Source organism: Zingiber officinale, chromosome 7B (genome assembly GCF_018446385.1).
Source record: "Zingiber officinale cultivar Zhangliang chromosome 7B, Zo_v1.1, whole genome shotgun sequence".
In the NCBI taxonomy this organism is placed as follows: domain Eukaryota; kingdom Viridiplantae; phylum Streptophyta; class Magnoliopsida; order Zingiberales; family Zingiberaceae; genus Zingiber; species Zingiber officinale.
This window is the reverse complement of record NC_055999.1, coordinates 118,718,190-118,744,275: the sequence shown is the minus strand read 5'-3', so window position 1 is coordinate 118,744,275 and position 26,086 is coordinate 118,718,190. Positions and strand designations below refer to the sequence as shown.

The window sequence follows — 26,086 nt, the reverse complement described above, 5'->3', positions numbered from 1 at the left end:
GTCACGCCTCGACCGGAGCTGCATAGAATGGCTTCGAGAAGAAGATGACGATCGAAGAAGGAGAGTGTGCGCTTTTGCAGATTGAAATTTGGGCCTGATATCTCATTATTTTATTTTATTTAATCGACTCGATTTATGTGTAAGATTATTTATTAATATTTTGAAATAATACTCTTTAATATCAGGCCCTACGTTGGGTCTGATATGCACTCATATCAGGCCCACGTTGGGCCTGATATGCACTCATATCAGGCTCACGTTGGGCCTGATATTCAAGCATATCAGGCCTAACGGAGGCTGATTGTATTTTAATTTTCTCCCAGCACCTATAGATATTTAAATAATGATTTGCCACCATATTTGGAGTCCTTGAAACTCCAGAATACCACTAGAACTGAAATGGGTCCAATCAGAGGTGTCCTTGAAAAGAATGATATGCCCTCATATCAGGCCCACGTTGGGCCTGATATCCAAGCATATCAGGCCCAACGGAGGCTGATTGTATTTTAATTTTTTCCCGGCACCTATAGATATTTAAATAATGATTTGCCGCCAGATTTGGAGTCCTCGCAACTCCAGAATACCACTACAACTGAAATGGGTCCAATCAGACGTGTATAGGTCCATCAATGGGTTTTGATCAAAACCCACTGATGGGCCTCCCCTACTTGGATTTACATGAAATCAAGTCCCCTGTGAAGGTCTTGGTGGGGAGATGGTATATATGATGTCAAACATAATTTATACACCATGGATTAGGAAGTATGACTCCGTGCTAGTTGTCATTTATTTTTTCATAAGGAGCATGGTAGCACATTTTGAGTTTATAGAAAGGGGGAGATAGTATAAATTTATAAGAAAGGATACCATATCAAGGCCACTTGGGGCTTGATATGGTCTCATATCGGGCCCACGTTGGGCCTGATATGGTCTCATATCGGGCCCACGTTGGGCCTGATATGCACTCATATCAGGCCCACGTTGGGCCTGATATCCACTCATATCGGGCCCACGTTGGGCCTGATATCCACTCATATCGGGCCCACGTTGGGCCTGATATCCAAGCATATCAGGCCCAACGGAGGCTGATTGTATTTTATTTTTCTCCCAGCACCTATAGATATATAAATAATGATTTGCCAGCAGATTTGGAGTCCTTGCAACTCCAGAATACCATTAGAACTGAAATGGGTCCAATCAGAGGTGTCTAGGTCCATCAGTGAGTTTTGACCAAAACCCACTGATGACCCTCCCCTACTTGGAGTTACATGAAATCAAGTCCCCTGTGAAGGTCTTGGTGGGGAGATGGTATATATGATGTCAAACATAATTTATACACCATTGATTAGGAAGTATGGCTTCGTGCCAGTTGTCACGGAACAGTGGACAACTTTTCTTTTCTACCCTATGGAAGGTGACTTTTAAAATTGATCTTATTTTAATTTTTTTATCAGGCCCCTGTTAGATTGCTTGGAGTTTATAAGGGGGAGATAGGATAATATTTTATTAAATGATACTCATTTCAGGCCCACGTTGGACCTGATATGCCCTCATATCAGACCCACGTTGGGCCTGATATCCAAGCATATCAGGCCCAACGGAGGCTGATTGTATTTTAATTTTTTCCCAGCTCCTATAGATATTTAAATAATGATTTGCCACCAGATTTGGAGTCCTTGGCCCTCCCCTACTTGAATTTACATGAAATCAAGTCCCCTGTGAAGGTCTTGGTGGGGAGATGGTATATATGGTGTTAAACATAATTTATACACCATGGATTAGAAAGTATGGCTCCATGCCAGTTGCCATTTATTTTTTCATAAGGAGCATGGTAGCACATTTTGAGTTTATAGAAAGGGGGAGATAGTATAAATTTATAAGAAAGTATACCATACCAAGGCCACTTGGGGCCTGATATGGTCTCATATCGAGCCCACGTTGGGCCTGATATCCACTCATATCAGGCCCACGTTGGGCCAGATATCCAAGCATATCAGGCCCAACGGAGGCTGATTGTATTTTATTTTTCTCCCAACACCTATAGATATATAAATAATGATTTGCCAGCAGATTTGGAGTCCTTGCAATTCCAGAATACCATTAGAACTGAAATGAGTCCAATCAGAGGTGTCTAGGTCCATCTGTGGATTTTGACCAAAACCCACTGATGGCCCTCCCCTACTTAGATTTACATGAAATCAAGTCCCCTGTGAAGGTATTGGTGGGGAGATGGTATATATGGTGTCAAACATAATTTATACACCATTGATTAGGAAGTATGGCTCCGTGCCAGTTGGCACGGAACAGTGGACAGCTTTTCTTTTCTACCCTATGGAAGGTGATTTTTAAAATTGATCTTATTTTATTGTTTTTTATCAGGCACCTGTTAGATTGCTTGGAGTTTATATTAGGGGGAGATAGAATAATGATTTATTAAATGATACTCATATCAGGCCCACGTTGGGCTTGATATGCCCTCATATCAGGCCCGCGTTGGGCCTGATATCCAAGCATATCAGGCCCAACGGAAGCTGATTGTATTTTAATTTTTTCCCAGCACCTATAGATATTTAAATAATGATTTGCCACCAGATTTGGAGTCCTTGCAACTCCAGAATACCACTACAACTGAAATGGGTCCAATCAGACGTGTCTAGGTCCATCAGTGGATTTTGACCAAAACCCATTGATGGCCCTCCCCTACTTGGATTTACATGAAATCAAGTCCCCTGTGAAGGTCTTGGTGGGGAGATGGTATATATGGTGTCAAACATAATTTATACACCATGGATTAGGAAGTATGACTCCGTGCCAGTTGCCATTTATTTTTTCATAAGGAGCATGGTAGCACATTTTGAGTTTATAGAAAGGGGGAGATAGTATAAATTTATAAGAAAGGATACCGTACCAAGGCCCAAAGGGCCTGATATGGTCTCATATCAGGCCCACGTTGGGCCTGATATCCAAGCATATCAGGCCCAACGGAGGCTGATTGTATTTTAATTTTCTCCCAGCACCTATATATATTTAAATAATGATTTGTCACCATATTTGGAGTCCTTGAAACTCCAGAATACCACTATAACTGAAATGAGTCCAATCAGAGGTGTCTAGGTCCATCAGTGGGTTTTGACCAAAACCCACTATTGGCCCTCCCCTACTTGGATTTAAATGAAATCAAGTTTCCTGTGAAGGTCTTGGTGGGGAGATGGTATATATTGTGTCAAACATAATTTATACACCATGGATTAGAAGGTATGACTCCATGCCAGTTGGCACGGAACAGTGCACAACTTTTCTTTTCTACCCTATGGAAGGTGACTTTTAAAATTGATCTTATTTTATTTTTTTGATCAGGCCCCTGTTAGAATGTTTGGAGATTATATTAGGGGGAGATAGAATAATGCTTTATTAAATGATACTCATATCAGGCCCACGTTGGGCCTAATATCCAAGCATATCAGGCCCAACGAAGGCTAATTTTATATTATTTTTTCCCAGCACCTATAGATATATAAATAATGATTTGCCAGCAGATTTGGAGTCCTTGCAACTCCAGAATACCACTATAGCTGAAATGGGTCCAATCAGAGGTGTCAAGGTCCATCAGTGGGTTTTGACCAAAACCCACTGATGGCCCTCCTCTACTTGAATCTACATGAAATCAAGTCCCCTGTGAAGGTCTACCTGGGAAGATGGTATATCTGGTGTCAAAACATATTTATACCCCATTTCAATGACCGGGAACTGCTGTCCTATCTTATTTTGCAAGGATTACTACAATCCCTTTGTGCGAGTTTTAACACATCTATATTTCAATACATATTTACGTGACTTTGAAATTACGAACCCCTTCCTGTTGAATTGAAATGTATCGCATTTTTATTTGACACAATGGAGATATGGTGTGAAGTATTATTTCTGCCTTGCAGGTGATGGTTTACACTTCTCATACCTACCATAAAACTGTAACACAAACTAGATACTCCATAAACGTATATTACAGAAACATCACTTTTAACAACTGTTTTTCTTACAAATCTATTTATGTACTTCATACAAAACATATGCCTCAACTCCTCCAATTTACAATTCAGTCAAGATCCAGGGGCTGGCGACATTCTACAGGTCCTCTGATTATGGCCCAGTTGTTTGCACTTGCTGCATTTGATTTTTACCTTCCCATTATGTTTCGACTCGATCCTTGCCTTCTTTCGCCTACCAGGCTGCACAAGGCTACGGGGGCATAGCACTATAATGTTGTTGACTCCCCTAGGCCAAAATTCCTTGCTTCGACAGGGGTAAATACGATCCATGTATGTCGTTTTCCAATTATGTGAATGAAAATAATGCTCACAATATGGGAGTGTATCCATGTTCCGGTGAATTATGACGGCATTTGCATGTGAGCAAGGCAATCCTGAAATTTGAAACTCCCCACAGTTACAATATTTCCTCTCCAAATCAACAATGTATGAAGCACCCCTTGTCTCTACTTCTAGTTTCGGATTGAGAGTAGGGGTGGACTTTATATCGTCTAGCTTTCTCCCTCCTTGATTGCATTTCTTTGGTAGTATGAGGTGTCAACGCTACATACCATTTCGACGCTTCCTCCTTACGGTTAAAGAACCATTGAGCTACCTTTCTTCTGGTATTATCAATTAACCTGTTTATCGGAAGTTCACGCGTCTCCTTGAACAAAGCATTTAAACTCTCTACACAATTGGTGGTTAGCATTGTGTACCTTCTACCACTAAAGTGTGCATTAGCCCATCTTTTAGGGTCAATGTTTTGAAGCCACTTATGAGCATCTGGATGTTTTTCAAGCATGGACTGCATTATGAGATCATATTGTAGTGTTGTGTTTGCTCGAGCAGCTGCCCAAAACAACCCTAAACCTGACCTACTGCCAGTATCTGTTACCATATTGCAAGACATGTGGTGGCAACAAAAAGCATGATGGGCAGTAGGGTAGACTTTCCTAACTGCTGCTATAATGTCACGATGTCTATCTGATACTATACTCATTAACTCTGGATCAACATTAAAGAATCTCTTCGTATGATCCAGAAACCACTTCCATGCAGACCCACATTCAACTTCAGCGATTCCAAAGGCTACTGGGAGGACATTGTCATTAGCATCTATTGATGTAGCCATCAACAACACACCCGGATATTTTCCTCTTAGGTGTGTGGCATCAATTCCAATTAATTTACGCAGATAAGACCTGAATACTCTTCTACAAGCTCCAAAACCCCAAAAACAGCGTTGGAACTGATTATCCCCATTCCTGTGTAGTGCAACATAGGTTTCAGAATCCCTGACTCTTAACTCACGCAGATATAGTGGAAGATCTTTATATGCTTGATCATAATCTCCAACAACTTTCTTCATCACTTTCTCTCGAGCTATGTAAGCTTTTCTATGGTCACTCCGAACCTGACTTTTATATCTGCTATAATCATACTTGGCTTGTATTGTTCATTAGCAAGAAATTGCTCTTCAACAAAAGAAGCTACAAAGGATGAAGAGCATGCTTGATGATCAGCACTTTCCCTAATGGTGCCACATTGGTGTTCCTTTATATGTTTCGTAACAATGAACTCGACACCCCCCTGGCAACTACTCTCCACTTACACGGTTGATTGAAGCAGACAACTTTTACTTTATTTTTCCGAGTGTCAACTGGGTTATATCTCATATGTTTAACCATGACATGCTTCACAAGTTCATTCTTGAACTGAAATATCTGTCCTACAAAAAATTCATGTTGATCTGTTGCTTCTTCAATTGGCCTTTGGAGCAATCGAGAATTTAGAATATATGGATCATCAGCTATTGGGAACTCCTCCTCTAAGTCACTGTACTGCTCTTGAGATATTTCATATTGTTCAATCTGCATATCATCAGCAAAGAATTCTTGTGCATGTGTATTGTATTGCATTGCATATCCTCTCCATTTCGGTTATAATACCCTTCTTCCTCACTCCAACTAGGCTCATAGTAATCAACAAGTGTTGCACACGGGTTCAGAACCTCATCTTCTTGAATACTAGCTTCTTCATTTAGATCAAATGTGAAATTACTGCTTGTATTTCTATTTGTGTTATGCACACAACTATATTGTGAAGATGATGGAATATTTGTTCTGGATACTTCTCCTACATTATCTGCATGTCCAATGCTAGAATTTGCATCAAGAGTATTCCATATCTCAGATAGAATTTCATCAGTTATATGATCATCCCTGATAAATAAATTACAAACTATTTTAGTAAATTTGCAACTACATAATCTTTTTCTGTAGTTAAATTGTAATTTTGCTCAAACTAGGAAGGGTCTGATGTAAAAGCAAAGTTTTAACCACATAACACGTTATCGATATCAGGCCCAAGGTGGGCCTGATATCTATGATATCAGGCCCCTTTTGAAGCAGAAACTTCTTGTAAACTAGGACCACCACTGACTAAATCCTAAACCATAAATAAACAATTTTTAGCAAACTTAACTATCAACGTCAAAAACTAACATGACTTAAATCGATTAAGTCTTCTATTACATCATAATTCAGGTGTTGTTGAATATTATTCCCCACACAACCAAAATTAACCATAAAACAACTTTTTGCTGTCACCCTTCACACACAAATAGTGTAATTTTTATTTACCTTCACTACCCTATTTTACAGTAAAAAAATTCATACATACATGTCTAAATCTTTAAATGTGTGCTTCTACTAATTCCCTCTTGCAAGAAGTTTGTCCTTCTCGGCTGACCTTCTTAACTTAATTTATCCTTGGTCTCCTCTAGCAACTCTTACGCAATTATGTCATAAACCTAACTGGTCTATTGCAATCCCACCAACCACCACGAGCAGTAAAGGCAAGCGCAGGGTTCATATTTCTTTTTTCTTTCAAGTTTATAACACCACACAGAGGGATGGAGGGAGAGAGACGGTGAGAAGACGTGCATCCGAACCACAAATTATTTTTCTATTCTAATTTCGGCTTGGATGCTTGGAAAAATGTGTTTGAAAAAGGCGGTTGCCAGGTTAGCCAGAGGGGTAATCTGGGAATTGATTTTGGTAAACTCCGTCTTTTCGTAAATATAAAACCGTGATGCGCTTTTTGGTAAATACATTAAATCTAGTACGCCTTTTGGTAAATTGTCGGAAAATCTAACTACCTAAAGCATAAATTTCCACCGAGGTCTTTCATAACGATCTTTTTGCAAAATAAATAAATCAGATGTATAAAAACATTCACATCAATTTCTCTATTATTATATCTAAAATTTAAAATAAATAATCAACTTTATTAAATTTATATAATCACTTTTCACTACACGCTACATCAAATGTTCTAAAATTTTCATCATCCTTAATTTTTTTTATTATTTTTTTCTCTTTATTTTATTTTTTATTATTATATTTATAAATGAGTGGTAGGAGAAATATTAAAAAGATTCAATGAAAAGAGAGATTTTAAAAAATATTATTTTATTTTTACGATAGATATTTTATTTTTTAAATTTAAAAAATTACTATTCATCAAATCTAAATTTAAGAAATGAATAGAATAACTGATGAAAAAATTTTTAGTTATCCTATTTAAAATTTAGAATAAAATTTTTGAATAGAGTAACTATGTAAATGCTCAATCTAACAAACAACTCAGATTTCATGAACATGGTCATCTTCGTCAAATTACTAGGCAACAAAAGATGGCACAAAGTGCTGGGCAAGGGGAACCCAAAATCATGTTCCCTAACCATCAGAAAGAGAAAAAAAATAAAATCAAAGTCAACCAACACTACCTAACCAAACTACATTGTTCAACAAAAGTAGTAAACAAATGAAATGCGATGGCCACATTGCTTAAATAGATGGCAAGACTAGTTTTTGCGTCGATAATACCATCTAATCCTTGTCTACTTTGAGATGATGGAGTTTAGACTCCAATTCGCCTTGATCCTCCTCTTCAGCATCACCATCCTCTTCCCCTTCGTCCTCACCTTCGGGATCATTATCGTCCAATGGCCCAAGCACATCCTCAGAGTTTTTACCGTTCTTTAATATTTCCCTAACCTCGTCGATGCCCTCATCTGGGATAAAATTTCCGTTTATGTTCAGCCGCTTGAAGTCTGGCTTATTTGACACTGCTTGCGCCAAGCATCTAGCCCCTGCCCTCCTTATCATGTTGCTACTCATGTCAAGTTCCTCAAGTTGAACATGATCATCTTCCAATGCTTTGCCGATGACAATTGCACCCTGGTCCTTCAGTTCGTTCTCGGACAAGAAGAGTTTCCTGAGTGATTCCTTGGCAGTGATGCAATCGACTAATGCTGAGGCAGCTTTTAAAGTGACATCATTCCCGCCGATGTCCAAGACTTGCAAAGAAGGCGCGAAATTATTCAGCGCATTCACAATGGCAATAGACCCTTCGTCCTCCAAGTTGAGATAGCTAAGGTAGATTTCTGTTACATGAACAAGCTTTTCGAGTGCCTTGCTAAGGGCTATCCCTGCGTCAACACCAAAAATATTATCACGGAGATCAATCTTCCTTAAATGAGTGCAAGTCTCCAATGCCTTGGCCAACTCGATTCCACCCTCAGCGCCCACCCTTGTCGACGAGCATCTGAAATCCTCCAACAATGGAGAACATTTAAGAAGTTCAGAAATAGCTATCCCACCCTCATCACCAGTCATATTGTTGTGGAAATGGAGCGTTGTAAGCTTGTCGGTTGAAGGAATTAACTCACACACAGCCTTTGCAGCTTCCTCAGAGATTCCATCATTCATCAAGTAAAGCTCCTCCAAGCAGTTTTGTGATTTTAAAAGTGCCCCGAATGCTCGAACACCCTTCTCGCCTAAGGCATTGTCAGAGAGGTTGAGATATCGAAGAGCAGTGCCTTCCAGAGCCGAGGAGAATATCTTCATGACTTCGAGAGCTTCATCCTCTGGTCTTCCAGCAACAAAATCTGACAGGTTTACTTCTGTCAGCTGCTCTTTAAGAGATGTCAGAATAGGCGCTGCAACGCGAGCTGCATCGATACTGAAGCTTCGATTGCTTAAGCAAATTTTGCTGTATGAGTTTCCTTGCACAGTTAGCGGCCTGAAAAGCTCCCTGACCTCTTCCACCTCTATAAATGCCCTTTTCCCACCGGAAATGTCAAACAGAGTCTCAACAGGTTTTGCGATCCCACCAACCGCAGTGGCTTCTACATCTTCTTTGGATCTAGGGCCTGTTTTAAGAACTTCTAACATTAGCTTGCTAGTTTGCTTCGCATAGAACTGAACTGCAGAGCTTCCATCGCCGTCAGGCTCATTGTGAAAATGTTCATTTGCAGCAAGGAAGCATTCGTCTTCAATGCGTTTGGCATTCTCATAGGCCTCTTCTTTACTCAACAGACCGTACTTCCTGGAGAGGAATGTTTCCGAGGAGAGGTTCTTCGTCATCTTGTCCACAAGCATTGCTCTGGTGTTTGCACTGGGAGGCCATAATTTAATGGAGAATGTGCGTTGAAACTCTTGAGCAGTTTCCATACCGAACAATGAAGCTCTTACTGCAATGAAATAAATACAGTACAATAGTTACACAAGCAAGAAAAATGATATCCAAAGAAAAAAAAAAGAATTGTGTACAAATATGTGAGACGGAATCGTGGGAAAAGAACAAACTAATGTTGGAGAAAGGTGCAAAAAATAAGTAATTTTGCCTAATAGTGATGACAAAGGGAGAAAAAAAAAAGAAATTTTTTGTATCAGAATGCTATAGCTTTCATAGAAGACGATCGCTTAAACTCGTGGATACACTTAAGCCAACTCTTAACTAGCTTTATCAAGTTTCAAAACTTCAAACAAATTCCTTAGGACTATGCTACATTTTACTTTGAAGGAGAGTTTTGGCGCAACAGTAAAGTTGTTGCTATGTAACTAAACGTCACAGTTTCACAAGTCACAAAAATAACCTTTTGCAATACAAGATAAGGTTGCATACAATAGACCCAATGTGGTTCGGAAAGGCTGCCAACATTTTACTCTACACAAAGCTCATCCTAACATAACTAAAATCAAGAAAATAAGTGCAACTGTGGCCAATCGTAGGATATTCAAACATTTACGAGAGTAATAATCAAGGCACACCTTATCGAAGCAAACTCTGATGTTCATTAGAACATGCTAAGAATTCCATTAGCACAGACAAGAATTCCCAAATAAACAATGAGAATCAATCAAGTAACTAAACTATTCAAATAAGTGACTCTTCAAATTATTTTTTTGTGCTCAAAAAGAGCAAGCCTTCTATAAGCTTGATCCTATCAAAGTCATGATACAAGTTCAGTTTAATAAACCGTCCTTGGGAACACAATAGCAAATAGACAAGCCTGAACCATCTCAAACTTTTTATTCACCAACTAATGTCAACCAAACAAATCTAAGTTTGCAATAAATGAAGCAGAATAAGTGTAATAAATAAATATAAAATTAATTGAAAAGAAAAAGTATTACAATCTCTTAGACTTTGACATCAAAACTTCAACAACAATGACAATTACTATGACTAGTAAACTGACACTACTTTTTTCTACCATTCCCACAAGTCAAAAACCTCAAACTCCTACTGGCCTTAAAGATATTCTCATTATACATTAGGAGTACTTTCAGGAGATCACTTAAGGATATAACTACAATGAACTGGAGTATAAAGTTGGATCATCAAAACATCACAACTCCATCAAGGAAATCTACAACTCTCAGATTGAACACCCCAATTTACTTTTGGCCTGAACAATGTTATCATTATATTGTCTGGTCAAAAATACTTCGTACAAAGTAATAAATTTGGATCATTTAGAGCTAATCAAGGACATGTACCACTCTCAGATCTAACGAAGCAACACTAGTGACAATGATGTGCTTGTTTTAACGAAGGAAAAAAAAAAAAGGAAAAAGCTCTAAACCTACACAGGAATTGTAAAAGAATTAATACCAGTGCACTATTCCAAGTTCACCAATCAGATCATTCAGAAACAAGATTTCAAGGGGAAAAAAGACATTTTTATGCGTCCGAACAAGAAGTGAGTAGAAGAGAACATTCGGAAAAGCGATGACAGTTGGGAAAAATGAGACCCGACGAAAAAATGAGCAAAGAAGAGAGAAAAGCGTTCGGGAGCAGTGATTCTTCTCCAGACCAGAAGAAGAAAAACGCACCTGGGGTCGAAGCCTGGTCTGGGCCGCTGGCGAGCGACGGCGATCGCTAACTTGGGACCGGCGTGGAGCGGAAGGAGAGACGATGGCGGCGCCGTTGGGTAGAAGGAGCAACCGATGGGGGCGATTCTGACGTGATTAGGGTTGGTGGTACGTGGGCCTTCTAGTCATTCCACGTTCCCATGACCGTCCGCCAATAGATATATAACATTTTATTTTATATTATTTTACATAGGTAAATTTTTTGAAAAAACATACAAAAGATAATTTCATTTTTTTTATTTTAAGCATTTTTTAAAATTAATTTAATTAAATTAAATTAAAAATATAATACATAAATATTTTTATAAAAAAGGTACTCCGATTCCGTCGATTCGGAATGGCGGGTCAAACCACATTGATAAAAAATTATTTTCACGATTTACTCAGCTCGGGCACGAGCCGGATTCGGCCTGAGCCCAGTTAGAGTAATTGTAACCGGACCGGTTATGGTTGCAGTCCAAATTAATAGCTGAACTGGCCGTCGGTTCGGTGTGTTTTATTTTAATTTCTATATTGATTCAAATTAGGATCTTCCATATTAGAAGTATGCATTAGGACATCTGTACTAACTTTCTTATATAAAATACATAATTTAAAATAAAAAATTATTTTATTAAATTTAGATATTTATTTTTTATTATATGATATATTAATTTTTTTATTTATTCTCTTTCCTTTATAATATTTAATTTATATAATGGATATGATAATTGATATAAAGATTTTAACTATCTTATATACAATTTAAGGTAAAAATTTTTAATAGAATAATTGAGGTGGATTATCAATCAATCATATTACAGCTACTAATATTTTCCTAGGTTAGTTAATTGTTAAATCACTAGTTTCTTTTTGTTATATTAATATTTTTAATAATTTAAAAAATACATGCATATATATATATATATATATATATATATATATATATATATATATATATATAATCATTTATTAGATAATAATTAATTATTTAATAACTAATTAATATTTTTTACTATATAATTATTCTTAATAAGTTCAATGGCATACGACTCCAATAAATAATTTTCTAAATTTATAATTAAAAATAATAATATAATAATCTTGAATCATGACGAATCGTACATAAACCGTAAATTATAATCGTCTTAGATGATTAAGGTTAAGGGTTGACCTCACAGGAACCGTCAAACTATCGATTTTGAATCGGGATTGGGTCTACATCCAAATCATATGATATTGAACAGAGGGGTCTTGAAATGGATAAAAAGTTAGGGGCGCAAAAATTTTCTTAATTGACGGCAAGGAGGTAAGCTATCTTGACCTATGTAATATCATGTTTTCGTATACCACATTCAATATGTGAGGAGATCGAAATGGAGTGTGCGAACTTTTGGTGAGGAATGGATAATGGTAAAAAAACACATGCACTGGAAGCAATGGGGCAAACTTTGTGTGCTGAAGAATTTGGATGGGTTGGGATTCTGACAACTCATCCCGTTTAATCAGGCGCTACTAGCTAAGTAAATTTGGAGGTTGATTCGGTAGCCACAATCATCATTAGCTCATAGTTTCAAGGCACGATACTTTAACCACATGGAGGTAATGAATGCCCCTATAGGAAATAATCCTTAATTCGTTTGGAGTTCACTGCTCTAAGGTCAGGACTCAGTAGTTGCTGGATAAGGGGTTGCTTTGGCGTATCGAGGATGGAAAAATAGCAAGGGTATTGAAGGACATGTGGCTACTGGAATGTCAAAATGTAATCGATACTGCAACACAGATAACGGAGGACAAAAGAGTGTGCTTTTTAATCTCAAAGGGGATGTGGAATGAGTCAATTATTGAATCAAGATTTGCTCTAAACTATGTTGAATAAATTTTAAAAACTCCCCTACTTTCATCTGATAAGCCAGACACTATGTTTTGGAGATTTGATAGCAAGTGGTGGTACACAGTCTGAGGGAAGTATAAGGCAACATGTAATATACTATCATCATTAGGAAATCAATCAAATTATTCATTGGAAGCGTGGTTGAGGTTCTTATATATGGAACCTAAACATACCTCCTAAAATTCAAAAAAAAAATTTGACAGCACCTATTGAATATATTATCTTCGCATCAACTAGCTTGAAATAACGTCATGTGACATGGATTCATGCATGCCTGCGGTGTGGTTTTCATTGAGACCATATAATTCATGCACTATTCCTCTGTGCTTCTGTAAAAAAATATTGGAAGAAAATCAACCTCTGGAATATTGTGCCAACCCTTCAAGACACCAACACCTTAGATGGCTGCCTCTGGATTCAAACCAATATAGACAAAGTGACTTTTGAGAGGTTGGCCACTTGTGCATGGAGCATCTGGCAATATCAAATGAAAATCATGTTTGGAAACAACGGGAAAGAGCTAAGACACAATTTGAGTTGGTGTGATAACCTGTTGTGTGATTACCCAAAGTCTAGAATGAAATTACAATCCAAGTCCACTATGTTGAACCAACCATAGCCTCCACCTAGGATGACTCTACCATCGGGTACTCTTCACGTGGAGGTTGATGTATGCGTAAACAAAAGGCTGAACAAATATGGAGTGGGAGGGGTGGTGAGAGACTCTTACACCCTGTTTGGAAACAACTTAAGTGAAGGAATTGAATTGAATTCCATTAGGAATTGAATTCTGGCAGGAATTAAATTCAATTCTTATGTTTGAAATGGATTAGTGAATAATAGAATTAAATTAAATTCCTTAATTTGGAATCTATTTGAATTGAATTCTATTTTTATACATTTACCATTTTATCCTCATAACTAATCATTTAATAATCAAGTTAAGTATTAGAGAATAGGAAGAAGAGAACGCACAGTTAAGATAGCAGTATGAAGAAGGTGGCGCACGGGAGAAACGGTGCAAGGAGAAGTTTTCGACACAAGGAGAAACGACGCACGGGAGAAAAACAGGAGAAACACAAGAGAGTCGGCAGATGAAAAAAAGGATTTTAAGTTAAAAGGGCAATTAAGTAGTTTTAGTTGTTCATGGTAAATCCCTATCCAAATCTGACCATTTGAGGTCTGATTTACTATTCACGTTTTGAATGGAATTCAAATTGAATTCCATATCAAATACATCTCAAAAATTCATTCCAAACTATAGAATTGAATTCCAATTACCATAGAAATTAATTCCATAGGATTCCAAATAGGATGTTAAGGAAGTAAACTTTATGCTTATGGGATGAGCATTCTTGCACCATCATCAGTGACAGAGGGTGAACTCATGATTATTCATGAATGGGGAGGTTTTGCCTACTCACGAGGGTTGTGAAGATTCCGAGCTATTTCTAATTCATTACTCGTCATGCAAGTAAGCGTGCAAGCGCAGGGGTTGATAAGTAACTTCATTACATAAGGTCTTGTATTTAGTTAATTTAAAGACTTAATTATGGATGTGGCACAACCACATAAGCCATAAAAGATGATTTACAAATTTTATGGCGTATAATATTACTAGTTTTGCTTCTTCTTCCCCCCCTCTCTCTCTCTCTCTCTCTCTCTCTTTTTTGTATGAGAGAGTGAAAATTTGTTTACTTGGATAGAAATATTACAATTTAACGTTTACCTCTATTAAAAATTACAATTTTTTTCTTTAAAAAAAAATTTGTGGCTTTCCGATCGTATTACATTAATTTTATTATTGGATTAAGGCTCCCTTTACTTAAAATATTTTTTATTATTTTAATTAAAATAAATCATTTTAACATAGTTAAAAATTAATATTTTAATAAATTCAACGCAGAGTCAAAGTTTGTTCTGTGCTCTCTAATTTTTTTTTTTTGTTTCCACTTGTATTTCTTTAATTATGGTAGAAAAAATATGGAATTTAATAGAATTTAAAATGAAAAAGTGAAAACATCCAATAAGAATGAGCCATACTGTTTTTTTTAACGATAGAATAATAAATTATTTATTTGACAATTTTATTAAAACGGACCGCATTTTTAATATTTTTACCTCCAAATAATTATCATAAATTTTATTTTTTATAACTCCACAACACTAATTTTATATAATAATAAAGGGCCCTAACATACAATCCTATTTCTCATCCACCTTTTTTTTCTATTTTATAACTATTAAAATGATTTTGACCAGAAAAGAAAACTACTTCCAATAATTTTAATATTAATTAAAATCTTTCTAACTTAATTAAAATTATTTTTTAAAATTTTATTATAGTAGTTTTGTCCATATTGATAGAATAAAAGTATTTTTGAATTATAAAACAAAATATTATATATATATATATATAAAGTGACTTTGCAGATTTTAATTAAATTTTAATGAGGCAAATTTCAAAATATAGAATTTTTTTTATATTTTATCTCTAGAAACTCATCCCGTGAATATTATTTTGTTTTATTTTTTAAAATTATTTTTTTAGGGTTAGAGTATAGTATTTAGATTAAAAACAAAATAAAAATAACACAGAATGCTCACAAATAAGTATGCAATTTAACATTTTCCTAAAATACAATTTTTTTTTTTTTGCAATCTTTACTGATCTTAATTTATTTTTAAAAAAATATAAATTAAATGAGAGACTATAAATTCACACACAAAAAAGCTTTATATCAGAGAACTAAATAACAAAAGAAACAAGGCAATAGAATACATAATATAAAATAAAATAATGAATTAAATGTCATTATCATCAACAAATTATATTTATCCCAACTATTTCTAATCAACTAGAAAAATAAAAACTCCTTAAACCATAAGATATCAAAGGGAATAAATGTAACGATACCAAAATAGAGTCAACTCCTATATATTTCTAAGGAATAGATAAAAAATTCGGCAAAATAATATTGTCCATGTAAATTCTCACTTCATAGATTGATATATATATATATACACTAACAAAGGACTGTTCGGTACACGAAGCTTTCGTTAATGTAAAATCTCGGAGAAGAGTCCAACCATATCAGATTTATTGTATACAATTTTATCCTCTATTGCAAAAAACTTTTCACGATTTGAAGTCATAACCTCTATATATTACACTAACACTCAAATATAGTTCTAAGAATCATGAAGGAAAATAACTCATTGCAGAAAAGAATAGGAAAGAGCAGTACAAGTTTGAGATTTTACCTTGTGAATTATATTTTTCCTGACACTTTAAGCGACGATAGAACAATGAAAATGAGCCACAAAGAAATGAAGAATGCCGACGTCGACCAAGCCCACAACTTCGGCCCACCGAGTTCGGCTCCGAAGACGAGGCGCCGAAGAACAAGAACAGCAATGCAACAAGCTGAGGTCACAAAGAACACCAAAAGAGAGAAGCTGAGTCCGGCTGCGTTCTGGATGTAGAGTGGTTCTTGGTAGGCGAAGAAGTTGTAAGTTGTGTTTATCAGCCAAGGAATGCCAATGCCGACATATATGTTCACTGAATTGCTGGCAAGAAAAAGAATGGGAAAAAATAAAAATAAAAATAAAAATTACAAAGAACAAATGATTGAATGAAAAGTCAATTTCTTGCAAAATTCGAGTCAGTAAGTGCAAAATGTCAGCTAAAAGTAGACTTGAAAGAGAAGCAAAGCCAATTTCCAGCTTATTATCGAAGACCCAAGAGTGTTAGCTCGGCTAAAACTATCTTAAGTCTAGACCGAAAGTCATGAACTGGTCAAGTATTGTGAAAATTAATCAAGCATGGATGAGTTGCAATAGAAACAGTTTTGTCATGAATGATTGACACGACCTTTATAAGACTTGATACCGGATCAAAGTTAAACAAAAGAACTAAGTGATGCAAGTAAAAGATCTTAAGCTTATATTAGATCTATTGCTATATTGTCAAGACATCGATGTGAGGATCAAAGCATGGATGAGTTGCAATAGAAACAGTTTTGTCATGAACGATTGGCACGGCCTTTTTAAGACTTGATACCGGATCAATGTTAAACAAAAGAACTAAGTGATGCAAATAAAAGATCTTAAGCTTTATTAGATCTATTGCTATATTTTCAAGTACATCGATGTGAGGATCAAAGCATGGATGAGTTGCAATAGAAACAGTTTTGCATGAATGATTGGCGCGACCTTTATAAGACTTGATACCGGATCAAAGTTAAACAAGAGAACTAAGTGATGCAAGTAAAAGATCTTAAGCTTATATTAGATCTATTGCTACATCGATGTGAGGAGAATGGAACCTGCAAGTGATGTTAGCAATGGCAGAATCTGCTGTTACTTGGCGCTCAGCGGCAATCTTGCTTGCGACTAAATCAGGCCATGAGGTTCCACCAGCTAGTGCAGTAAAAGCTATGACATAAGGATTTATTCCTACAAGAAAAAAAAATCAGAAACAATGAGTATTCGTGCAAAAAACACAAATAAATTGCGAAATGCAGGAGATTCATTGGGACAAAAGGAAGAAGAAAACCTGTCACACAGCTTATGCCTTCTGTGAGCTTGGTAACCACGTAGGCTATCCCACTTATGAAAATGAGAGATCCAATGAATGCTACCCATCCATGAGCAATTTTATATGGTGGCACAAAAGCAAATAATAATTTCCAAGGCATTAGGGTTAATTTCCAAAGAATCATTGTAGCCCGCAAGTAAAAGGTATCCGCCGTCTTCTTAGATTCAGTGGTAGTGAACTGCAAGCCAGAACAAAAGATATTAGATAAAAAAATAGAGAAAAATGGATATTATCAAAGGTAAAAGGGCAGTAATATTAGGAACAAATCCACATTTTAAGCATTTATTTGGGCCACAATAGTTTCTGTGTCAAGAATGTGGATAGCCGCTGGGAATGTTGATCAAACAACCATTACAACTATGCTCAAGCGTCTCAATAGTAAGCATCTCAAGCATTGTCGAATTTATATCATTACGTTGCTGGTGGAACTCTTGTTTGACATGTTAGTTGTAAAAGGCCAAAAGATCAACTAGATAAGTCTATCCTATTGAGATATGAACAAGCAATCTCTTAAAATATGAGAAAAAATTCACTCTCCTCGAGCAACAATGACAGTTAATCATCAGCATTGTAATACATAAATATTTCAGTTCTCAAGAAAGAAAATGAAGAAAACAATTTAAAATATTTAAGGTACTAAGTGAAATTACCATTAGTGCATCAAGAAATTGTTGGCCCCAAACTGAGAAGACATTCTCTTTGTTGTCTATTACGTTTCTATAATACAGTACATCTGTTGATTCTCCCATATCCTTATCTGGAATGCTTTTGTACTCCAAATCTGCATCAGTTATCCATTCTTTTTCAAAAATATCTTGTACTACTAATAATATGTGAATGCTTTCTCAACATGTGAAGTGTGCAATTGGATGAAAAGTTATGAAGTTATGCTTAAGTTTACATGATCAAGGTCCGTTAGCATGACCAGTGTTAATAATATAAATGAATAAATTGATCTTTTCCTAATAGCTCGAGCTTTGGAATAATTGGTCAGCTAATCAAATTTAACATAGTAACACAGCAAGGTGTCAGGTAAATGTTTACTTTCCTGCTTGTGTCAGTAATATAAACTTTGTTAGCTTACATATTAGGTTCGGGCTAAAGACAAATCTAGTCGAGTCCAGTTTGCTCACCAACAAAAAGAGGGTTGTGAATGTAAACATATAAATTGCTCTCTGTTTTAACGCAACTAAAGTTTTGGGACAAATAGTGGGTCAAAATTTAACAGTTAGTCTATTAAATTGTACCTTCCCGTCACAATTCAATAATGCAAAGCCAAGGATATATAATAACATAAGTATTTCTATAAATGTTATGCTAGTTCGTACTTCCTTCTTCCCTATTGATCCATGATGGTGTAATGTCTTTTCAAAGGAAATCAATTATGCTCAAGCTCAAATTACTAGAAGCAAGACTATATATCATATGATAGGAATTGTATTACCTAGTATGTCTGCCTAAAGCCAACATTTAACAGCTGAAAGATGTTGATTTAATTACTTAATCATTCTTATCAGATATTTCGTGTGATGGATATTTAAACAATAGCTGAAAGCCAAAGAAAAAGATTAATGACACAGTATATCACAGATATTTACCTGGGGTGGCCTGAGATGCGTGAATGTTGAATATATCTACAACACCATTGTCTTGTGATTCACTAACCTGAATTATCTCATTGCCGTCATTATTGGACTCATTGCTGAACACATTCTCATTTCCTGGAACCCATTCTTCTGGCCTCTCGCTTCTTCCCCTGATCAGAGAAATTTGGCTTGGTAAAGATGATCATATTAAGCTTTAATTTGGTTAACAAAATTATTTTACAAAAAATTGAGAATCAAGATGTCTGACAAATAGATAAAAAGTTTTCTACACCAATTTATAAGAATAAGTGTAGTTGGCATTGTTATTCTAATTCTGGATGCAATGCAGTAATCAATGAAAAGAAGTATTAAGAGAAGAATAAGAGATGAAACTTTTTTTTTTTTTGGGAAATCAATTTGGTTTCATGTCAGGAAGATCAATTATGTAGCCAATCCCAAATAGTTGAGATTAACATGGCTTGATCATGATGAAAAATGAACGTAGAAAATTCGAAAACAAGGACATAAATGCTTACAGAGGAATTGACAAATATGGCCATTGTTTGTCTTGAGCATATGCATGAACCAGCAGCAACCCAAATTGCAAGACTGTTAAGAAGGCCTCAGAAAGGGTGACCATGTTTGGTGTCCAGACCTGCAATTGATAAACATTTCAACTGATGAATGTCTTAAAAAATCAACAGTCCAATGAAAATATAATGCATCGGCATATGGTTTTTCATGGTGTGAACAATAGCATCAGATCCTGAATTATATTCAATAATAGACAGCAAAATGTTACCATTAACTATTCACACTTACAGTCGCTCTTTCTCCCCCAAAAGGAGCATTTCTCTCAAAGCCAAGTATGTCTTAAGCATAGAGCCAATTAAGCACAAAATAATATCAGTTGCAAATGAAGTACCTGTAAGATTATGAAGAGCCAAACATACGCCCAAAATGACCAGAACAACTCGACTAGCCAAACTCCTAAGTCCGATATCTTTTTCAAAGTACCTGCTTTTGGGACAACTACACAAACTGCATGTATTGGGAACAAATCAAATGCGGCAGAACCTACAAGGGTGCCTGGCCCTAAACCTGCAGGCCAGATAAAAAATATTAGCAATAGCAGACGAGCCAGTTAAATTGATTAAGCTGAAACCAACAGTGCAGCCTAGATAATAAAAGCAACCTACTAGCTGAAAACTTGGTACTAATCAACTTCTCAAGTATATGCCAACCTTTCAACTTTTCAGATATATGAGATAATAACAATATCATGAAATTGACTGCCTTAGGAGATAACTTAGCTGCTAATAAAGTAAAGGAAGATACAAGATAACTTGGGTTAACAACAAAAGAATTTCTGAATGTGATTATATCCACACAGAAAATGCTTGTATGTATTACACAATCTAGAGGCAAAAGTGGATTTATAAAGAAAAATGAATGGGATTTCAAAGATGTATCTGAGAAAACCATACCTCCAGCAGTGAGCTGACCTATGTTTTGGATGGCATCAATTGTAGCTAGAGAGATCTGTGGAAAGCTTGTCCCAAATGCCAGTAAGGTGATATCTGCGATTGTGTAATTCCAAACTTTCTCATACTTAACCAACTCTTTGCCTGTTGAAGGATCTATTTCCACAATCTTCCGTGAATGCTTAACAATGTTCTCCATTGATCGGAAAAATCGAGCAGTAATAGATGACAACCCAATGAAACAGTATGCAAGAGCAATAAAATAAAGGAATGCCCGCATCCCATTAGAAAGTGAAGTGTCAGAATATAAGAGAATATAACTTTGACAGCTTTCATGTGATGACGAATTAGAAAGTTCAAATGTCACTGCCATGCTGATTTTTTATGCTTGGAACTTCAACCAACCTACATAGAATTAGTATTTTTTTAGAAGACATTGTTTAGTCAATTTTTTATTAATATTGGAATGAAAATAGCTTAACAAATAATAAGTATGAATCATAGATGGAAAATCATTAATTGAACATCAAGAAATATGAATTACAGACAAAATTGTCTTGATTTATAGACAGAAGATGAAGTCAATCTTTATATATGTGGGTATGCGCGCACACACATGAAAGTTAATCTTTACATATATATGTGATTCTGTCCGAAAGTGGTGAAGGCGGTGAGTTGGAAACGTGGCTCCATTGTTGACTTGACGAAAAGTGATCGGTGTATGAGGAACGTTATTGCTAGGACAATAGGAGCGTTATTGCTAGGACAGGGAATGGGTCCCAGCGTTGACCCTCCGACGCTCAAATAAGTGATCGGTGTATGAGGAGGAATAGAACAGTAAAAAAACTGTAGCAATGGGCGTGTTCAAATATGAAGCATCGCATACTTCCGACTGAGATCCCTTTTATAGTGTCACTGCTGCTTTATGCATGCCTCTCAAAGTACTGACATGTTGTCCCAAAGCATTACTAGGAAAAGACAAGTCGTAAAGTATTTCTGACACCTTTCCTTAAGTGAGCACACAAATGTCTGTGATCTGACCGGCTAGAAGTTTCTAAAGTACGATTTGCCTGCGGGATGTTCTCTATCCTTTCCAGCACAAACTTCCATAAAAGTACGATATGACAGATGTACGGGTTCTTCTGTAGGCCAATCGGTCGTCGATCGGCTAGGAGAATGCTCGTTCGGCTTTATAGGGAGTTGTATTCGACTCGACGCTCACTCAGCCTATCCCTTAAGCTAAGTGAGGGCACGTTGTGCCCAGTCGGCCCTAAAGCCTGATCGGCTCAGGCCGTGGCTTGGAGTATTTACTATTTAACAATGAGGAAGGCCTACTGGCTCCAAGTTGAGACGCTAAATCCAACCGAACTAGAGGCCCGGTCAAACATTCATGTCCGACCGACCATGTAATCGGCTCGGGCCTGCCCCCACTGTTGTTGGTACCTTTGACCTCCCATTGACTTTGACCGCCACATCAACCAGTCTTCCATACTTTGACCTGCTTTTCAGGGGGTCTACATTTATCACCGTATCAATATGTATGAGCATGTAGGTCATCCACGCAAAAGGTGAAGGTGAACTTGGAGTTAGGGTTGTAAATGAACCAAGCATTCGTGAACAAGCTTGGTGTTCGGCTTGGTAAGAGCTTGTTTATGTTCGTTCAATATACATAAGATTAATTAAACAAACAAGCTTGAACAGCTCGTTAAGCTAAACAAACAAGCTTGAACACATATGTGTTCAGCTCGTTAACGTTCGTGAACAACGTTTATGAACAATGTTCACGAACCATATTCATTAATAAAACTCTTTTTAATATGCTAAATAAACAATAAAATAAATAAATAAATTTAAATTATTAAGCTCAATAACCAATCAAGAAACTAAAGTTTCAAACAATCAAACAAGCTTGAATTGAGAGTTTGATAACATCTAAATGAGCCAAGCTCGAACCAAGCTCAAGCCAAGCTTGAATTGAGAGCTTGATAACATATAAACGAACCAAGCTCAAGCCAAGTTTCAAACAAACTCAAGCTCATAAAAAAATAAACCAAGCCAAGCTTAAACACTCATTTCAAAAGCTTGATTCATTTTAAGCTCGGCTCGGCTTGTTTACAACCCTACTTGGAGTTTTGGATTGAGGGCTCAGAAGAACATTCTCTTACAAAATGTCGGTGGAAACATTATATCCTTAGATAGACCATAGTGTATGTACTTTTGGCAAGCCTTCATCCCTCATGCACACTAGTCAGAGATTACCTCATCCCATAGATGGCCTTTGCTGGTTAGAAGCTCATTTGTCCACAGGGACTTTCCTTCTACTCTACAGGTCATCGGCAGTAAAGGATTAAATTTGTAATGGATGAATGGGTAAGGCAATCACAGGATCCACTCTATGTTCACTATGCTATTTACCTCTTAGCTCTTGCAATGCACCTCTACGATGAATTTCAGTGTGCATGAATTGAGTCTGCACCTTTGGCAAATCAATTTTATGTAGTTATCAGAGATGGAATAAATCAAGCAAGTCCCTTGTACTGTACATCCAACCGCCTCCTGCTCCAAAGACTCCCACAATGCTACTGAACTGCTCATGGTTGTTTTGTTTTGGGTGAAATCTGCTTGCAGAATACTGCACTTTTATAGGCACTATATCAAATTGACCAAAAGATTTTGTACATTGAAGGCTCAGACCGAGATTAAAATGTTGGCATGGATAATCATCAAAGATGAAATACGCACAAAGAAACTCCTAACAGAGATGCCATTTTTAATGAATCTTTTTTTGCATTTTATGTGGTCAAATGGACAAGCCGATGGAACATTTTGTTGTGTCAATGCCCCTTCACAACACATGGATGAACAGGTTGACTTCCAAATGTGAACTGGATCCATCCTTGAGGAATAACTTTTCTCCATCCCTTTGAACACGTTGTATCACAAAGCTATCAGAGGCCTTCGTCTAACATAGCTAGGATGAACAAGATTACTTCCAAATGGGATATGGACCATTTGAACTGAAAGAAGGCAATTTTCTAATACAAGGGCACTGAACTTGGTTAATTCAAGTAGCTAGGATTTCATAGATCCCTTTTACATGCATATCAATGGATTATCATGGAAGACTGTGCATCTACATTTATAAGAAATCTGGGTAAATTTCTGACCTTTCGTTCCCCTCGGAAAAAAAAAAAAAAAAATTCCATCAATCACTATCAAACAGCCTTAGGCTTAGCTTAATCCCAGAACAATCAACGTCCACAGAAATTCTACAGCTTCATTCGACTCTCTCATGTTTGATTCCGGAAGACCGAGCTAGGCAATCCCAAATTCAGAACCAAAAATCGACAGAGAATCGAAGAAGAATAAAACTTCGCGTCGGTTAAAATTCGAGATCTGAAGCAGTAAAAGAATTAAACCCCACATTCATCATCATTCAACCATCCCATCTCCAATCCCGGCAGAGAAATTAACAAACTGAGCCCCGAGACCGAGAAACCAGGAAGCACGTCGACAAACCAAAACTCACCTGACTGAATCACGAATAAATACAGTAAAATAGATCAGAGGCTGGAGTAGGGGGGACTTCCTCCGGATAACGGACTTTCCTATTGCCGGAGGGCATCAACGGGGCTCCGCGGTGGCTCCGGCGTACTGGAGACGGGAGGGAAGTGAAATCGATCCCCGGAAAGAAACAGGCGGCCGCTTGTGATATTTAATTCGGACAAATATCAACTTAAGCACCTGAAAGAATTTAAAATTCGCACCTCCTACTCAAAGATATTCAATCCATACCCTTTTGGTAAAAGTTTACCTTCTATTATATTATTTGGTAAAATAATTCATGACTACAATTTATCAATTTAAAATTCTCGCACCATGTAACTATCATTTAATATGACATACATTTTTTTATATTTTTGAAACGTTAAATGAAAAAAAAATCAAATCAAATCCACTCTCTGTTAAAAAAAGATATTTTATTTTATTAGCTTAAAAATACTTTTATTACATTACTATTAATTTATTTGATAGATAAATATTTTTTATATTATTTCTAAAATTCGTAATATGAGATCTAATAAATGTTCAAAATTCTATATCTGTCAATTTTTCTAATAAATTTTTTTTATATTCATTATTTTCTAACAAATTCTACCTAGTGTCTTCTCCCTTATAAGACAGATCTTCTTATCTATCATTTATATACCAAAAGATAATTCATGGTATGAATTGGTTAATAGGTGTCCATCAAAATCAACCAATCAGAAAAAGTGAATCATTATCTAATTCATAAATTATGAACCAAAAAATCCCGCTTGCTCCATTATAAATAGATGTTTGATTAATGTGACAATACTCCAGGGCGTAGCATAGATGATGGACGCACGACGACATGAGATTTACCTTACCATGCACCTGACGTTCATGTACATCTCTCTATATTCGTGAAACCGACACTAGAAGACTACTAATATAGTAAATCTATATTTGATTAATATGACAATAATTAAGATCTTTAGCTGAGAATAGAACAATATATGCTTGATTAATTTGACTAGTGTCTTACCCATTACATTCTTGATTATATATAAGAGTAGTTTTGAATAAATTTAAAAAATCTTGACTTAATTAAAATAGTTTTAAGAACTATTAGAGTAATTTTCAATAATATTAATATAGTTTTGATAAAAATTACTTAACAGTTACGAATTTTGAACAACATAGTTATCAAGAGCACTTGTTCATAAAAATTAAAAAATATCCTTTTATTATTATTATTATTATTATTAATAAAAGAGCTCTTGATTTAATTAAAAATATATATTAAAAGAAATTTTATATTTTAAAAATACTTTTATTTTAATATTCTTAATTGTTATTGTAACAGGATTCACGAGATCACTGCCACACTCAATATGAAATAATTGATCACTAAAATATAAAAAAAAAATACTTTTGATTATGTTTTTAAGTGGTCTTTTTTTATGATAATGAAAATAAGTTTATATATATATATATATATATATATATATATATATATATATATATATATATATAAACAGAATATGACTTAAACATGTTTAGCTCTTTTAATTATAATAAAAATAAGGTGTTTTTTTAAAAACAATATTTGATAATAAAATAAAACAAAATAAACGTCGCCCTTTCATTAAGTATTGAAAATCTCTCCACAAACTTAATTGGTGAATACAATTCAAAGACAATGACGCTACCTGCCTCGTGATGCATGAGTTAAAATGCTTGAAGCTCCTAGCTAGCTGCCGG

The 26,086-nt window shown here is 35.9% G+C and overlaps 2 protein-coding genes across 2 annotated transcripts; both read right to left on the bottom strand.

Annotated features, from left to right (window-relative positions):
* Positions 1–7,678: 7,678 nt before the first annotated feature.
* On the bottom strand, positions 7,679–11,391 carry LOC122007224 (RAN GTPase-activating protein 1-like). The gene is made up of 2 exons (XM_042563039.1): positions 11,216–11,391; positions 7,679–9,567 (listed from the first exon to the last, which is right to left on the bottom strand). The coding sequence occupies exon 2, from the start codon at positions 9,545–9,547 to the stop codon at positions 7,922–7,924; it is 1,626 nt and encodes a 541-aa protein (XP_042418973.1). The 5' UTR covers positions 9,548–9,567; positions 11,216–11,391; the 3' UTR covers positions 7,679–7,921.
* A 4,861-nt stretch (positions 11,392–16,252) lies between these two features.
* Positions 16,253–24,501, bottom strand: LOC122007223 (magnesium/proton exchanger-like). Its single transcript, XM_042563038.1, has 9 exons — positions 24,327–24,501; positions 20,801–21,202; positions 20,239–20,414; positions 19,850–19,968; positions 19,326–19,483; positions 18,378–18,508; positions 17,686–17,905; positions 17,456–17,585; positions 16,253–16,697 (listed from the first exon to the last, which is right to left on the bottom strand). The coding sequence occupies exons 2-9, from the start codon at positions 21,168–21,170 to the stop codon at positions 16,400–16,402; spliced, it is 1,602 nt and encodes a 533-aa protein (XP_042418972.1). The 5' UTR covers positions 21,171–21,202; positions 24,327–24,501; the 3' UTR covers positions 16,253–16,399.
* Between the last annotated feature and the right edge of the window lie 1,585 nt (positions 24,502–26,086).

Excerpts from the sequence above, each read along its gene's own strand:
- LOC122007223 (XM_042563038.1), bottom strand. The coding sequence starts at position 21,170 with ATGGCAGTGACATTTGAACTTTCTAATTCGTCATCACATGAAAGCTGT. Across the intron at positions 18,509-19,325 it reads CGCATCTCAGGCCACCCCAG|ATTTGGAGTACAAAAGCATT; the intron begins GTAAATATCTGT and ends TAACTGATGCAG. Across the intron at positions 16,698-17,455 it reads ATTGCTAACATCACTTGCAG|CAATTCAGTGAACATATATG; the intron begins GTTCCATTCTCC and ends TTTTCTTGCCAG.
- LOC122007224 (XM_042563039.1), bottom strand. The coding sequence starts at position 9,547 with ATGGAAACTGCTCAAGAGTTTCAACGCACATTCTCCATTAAATTATGG.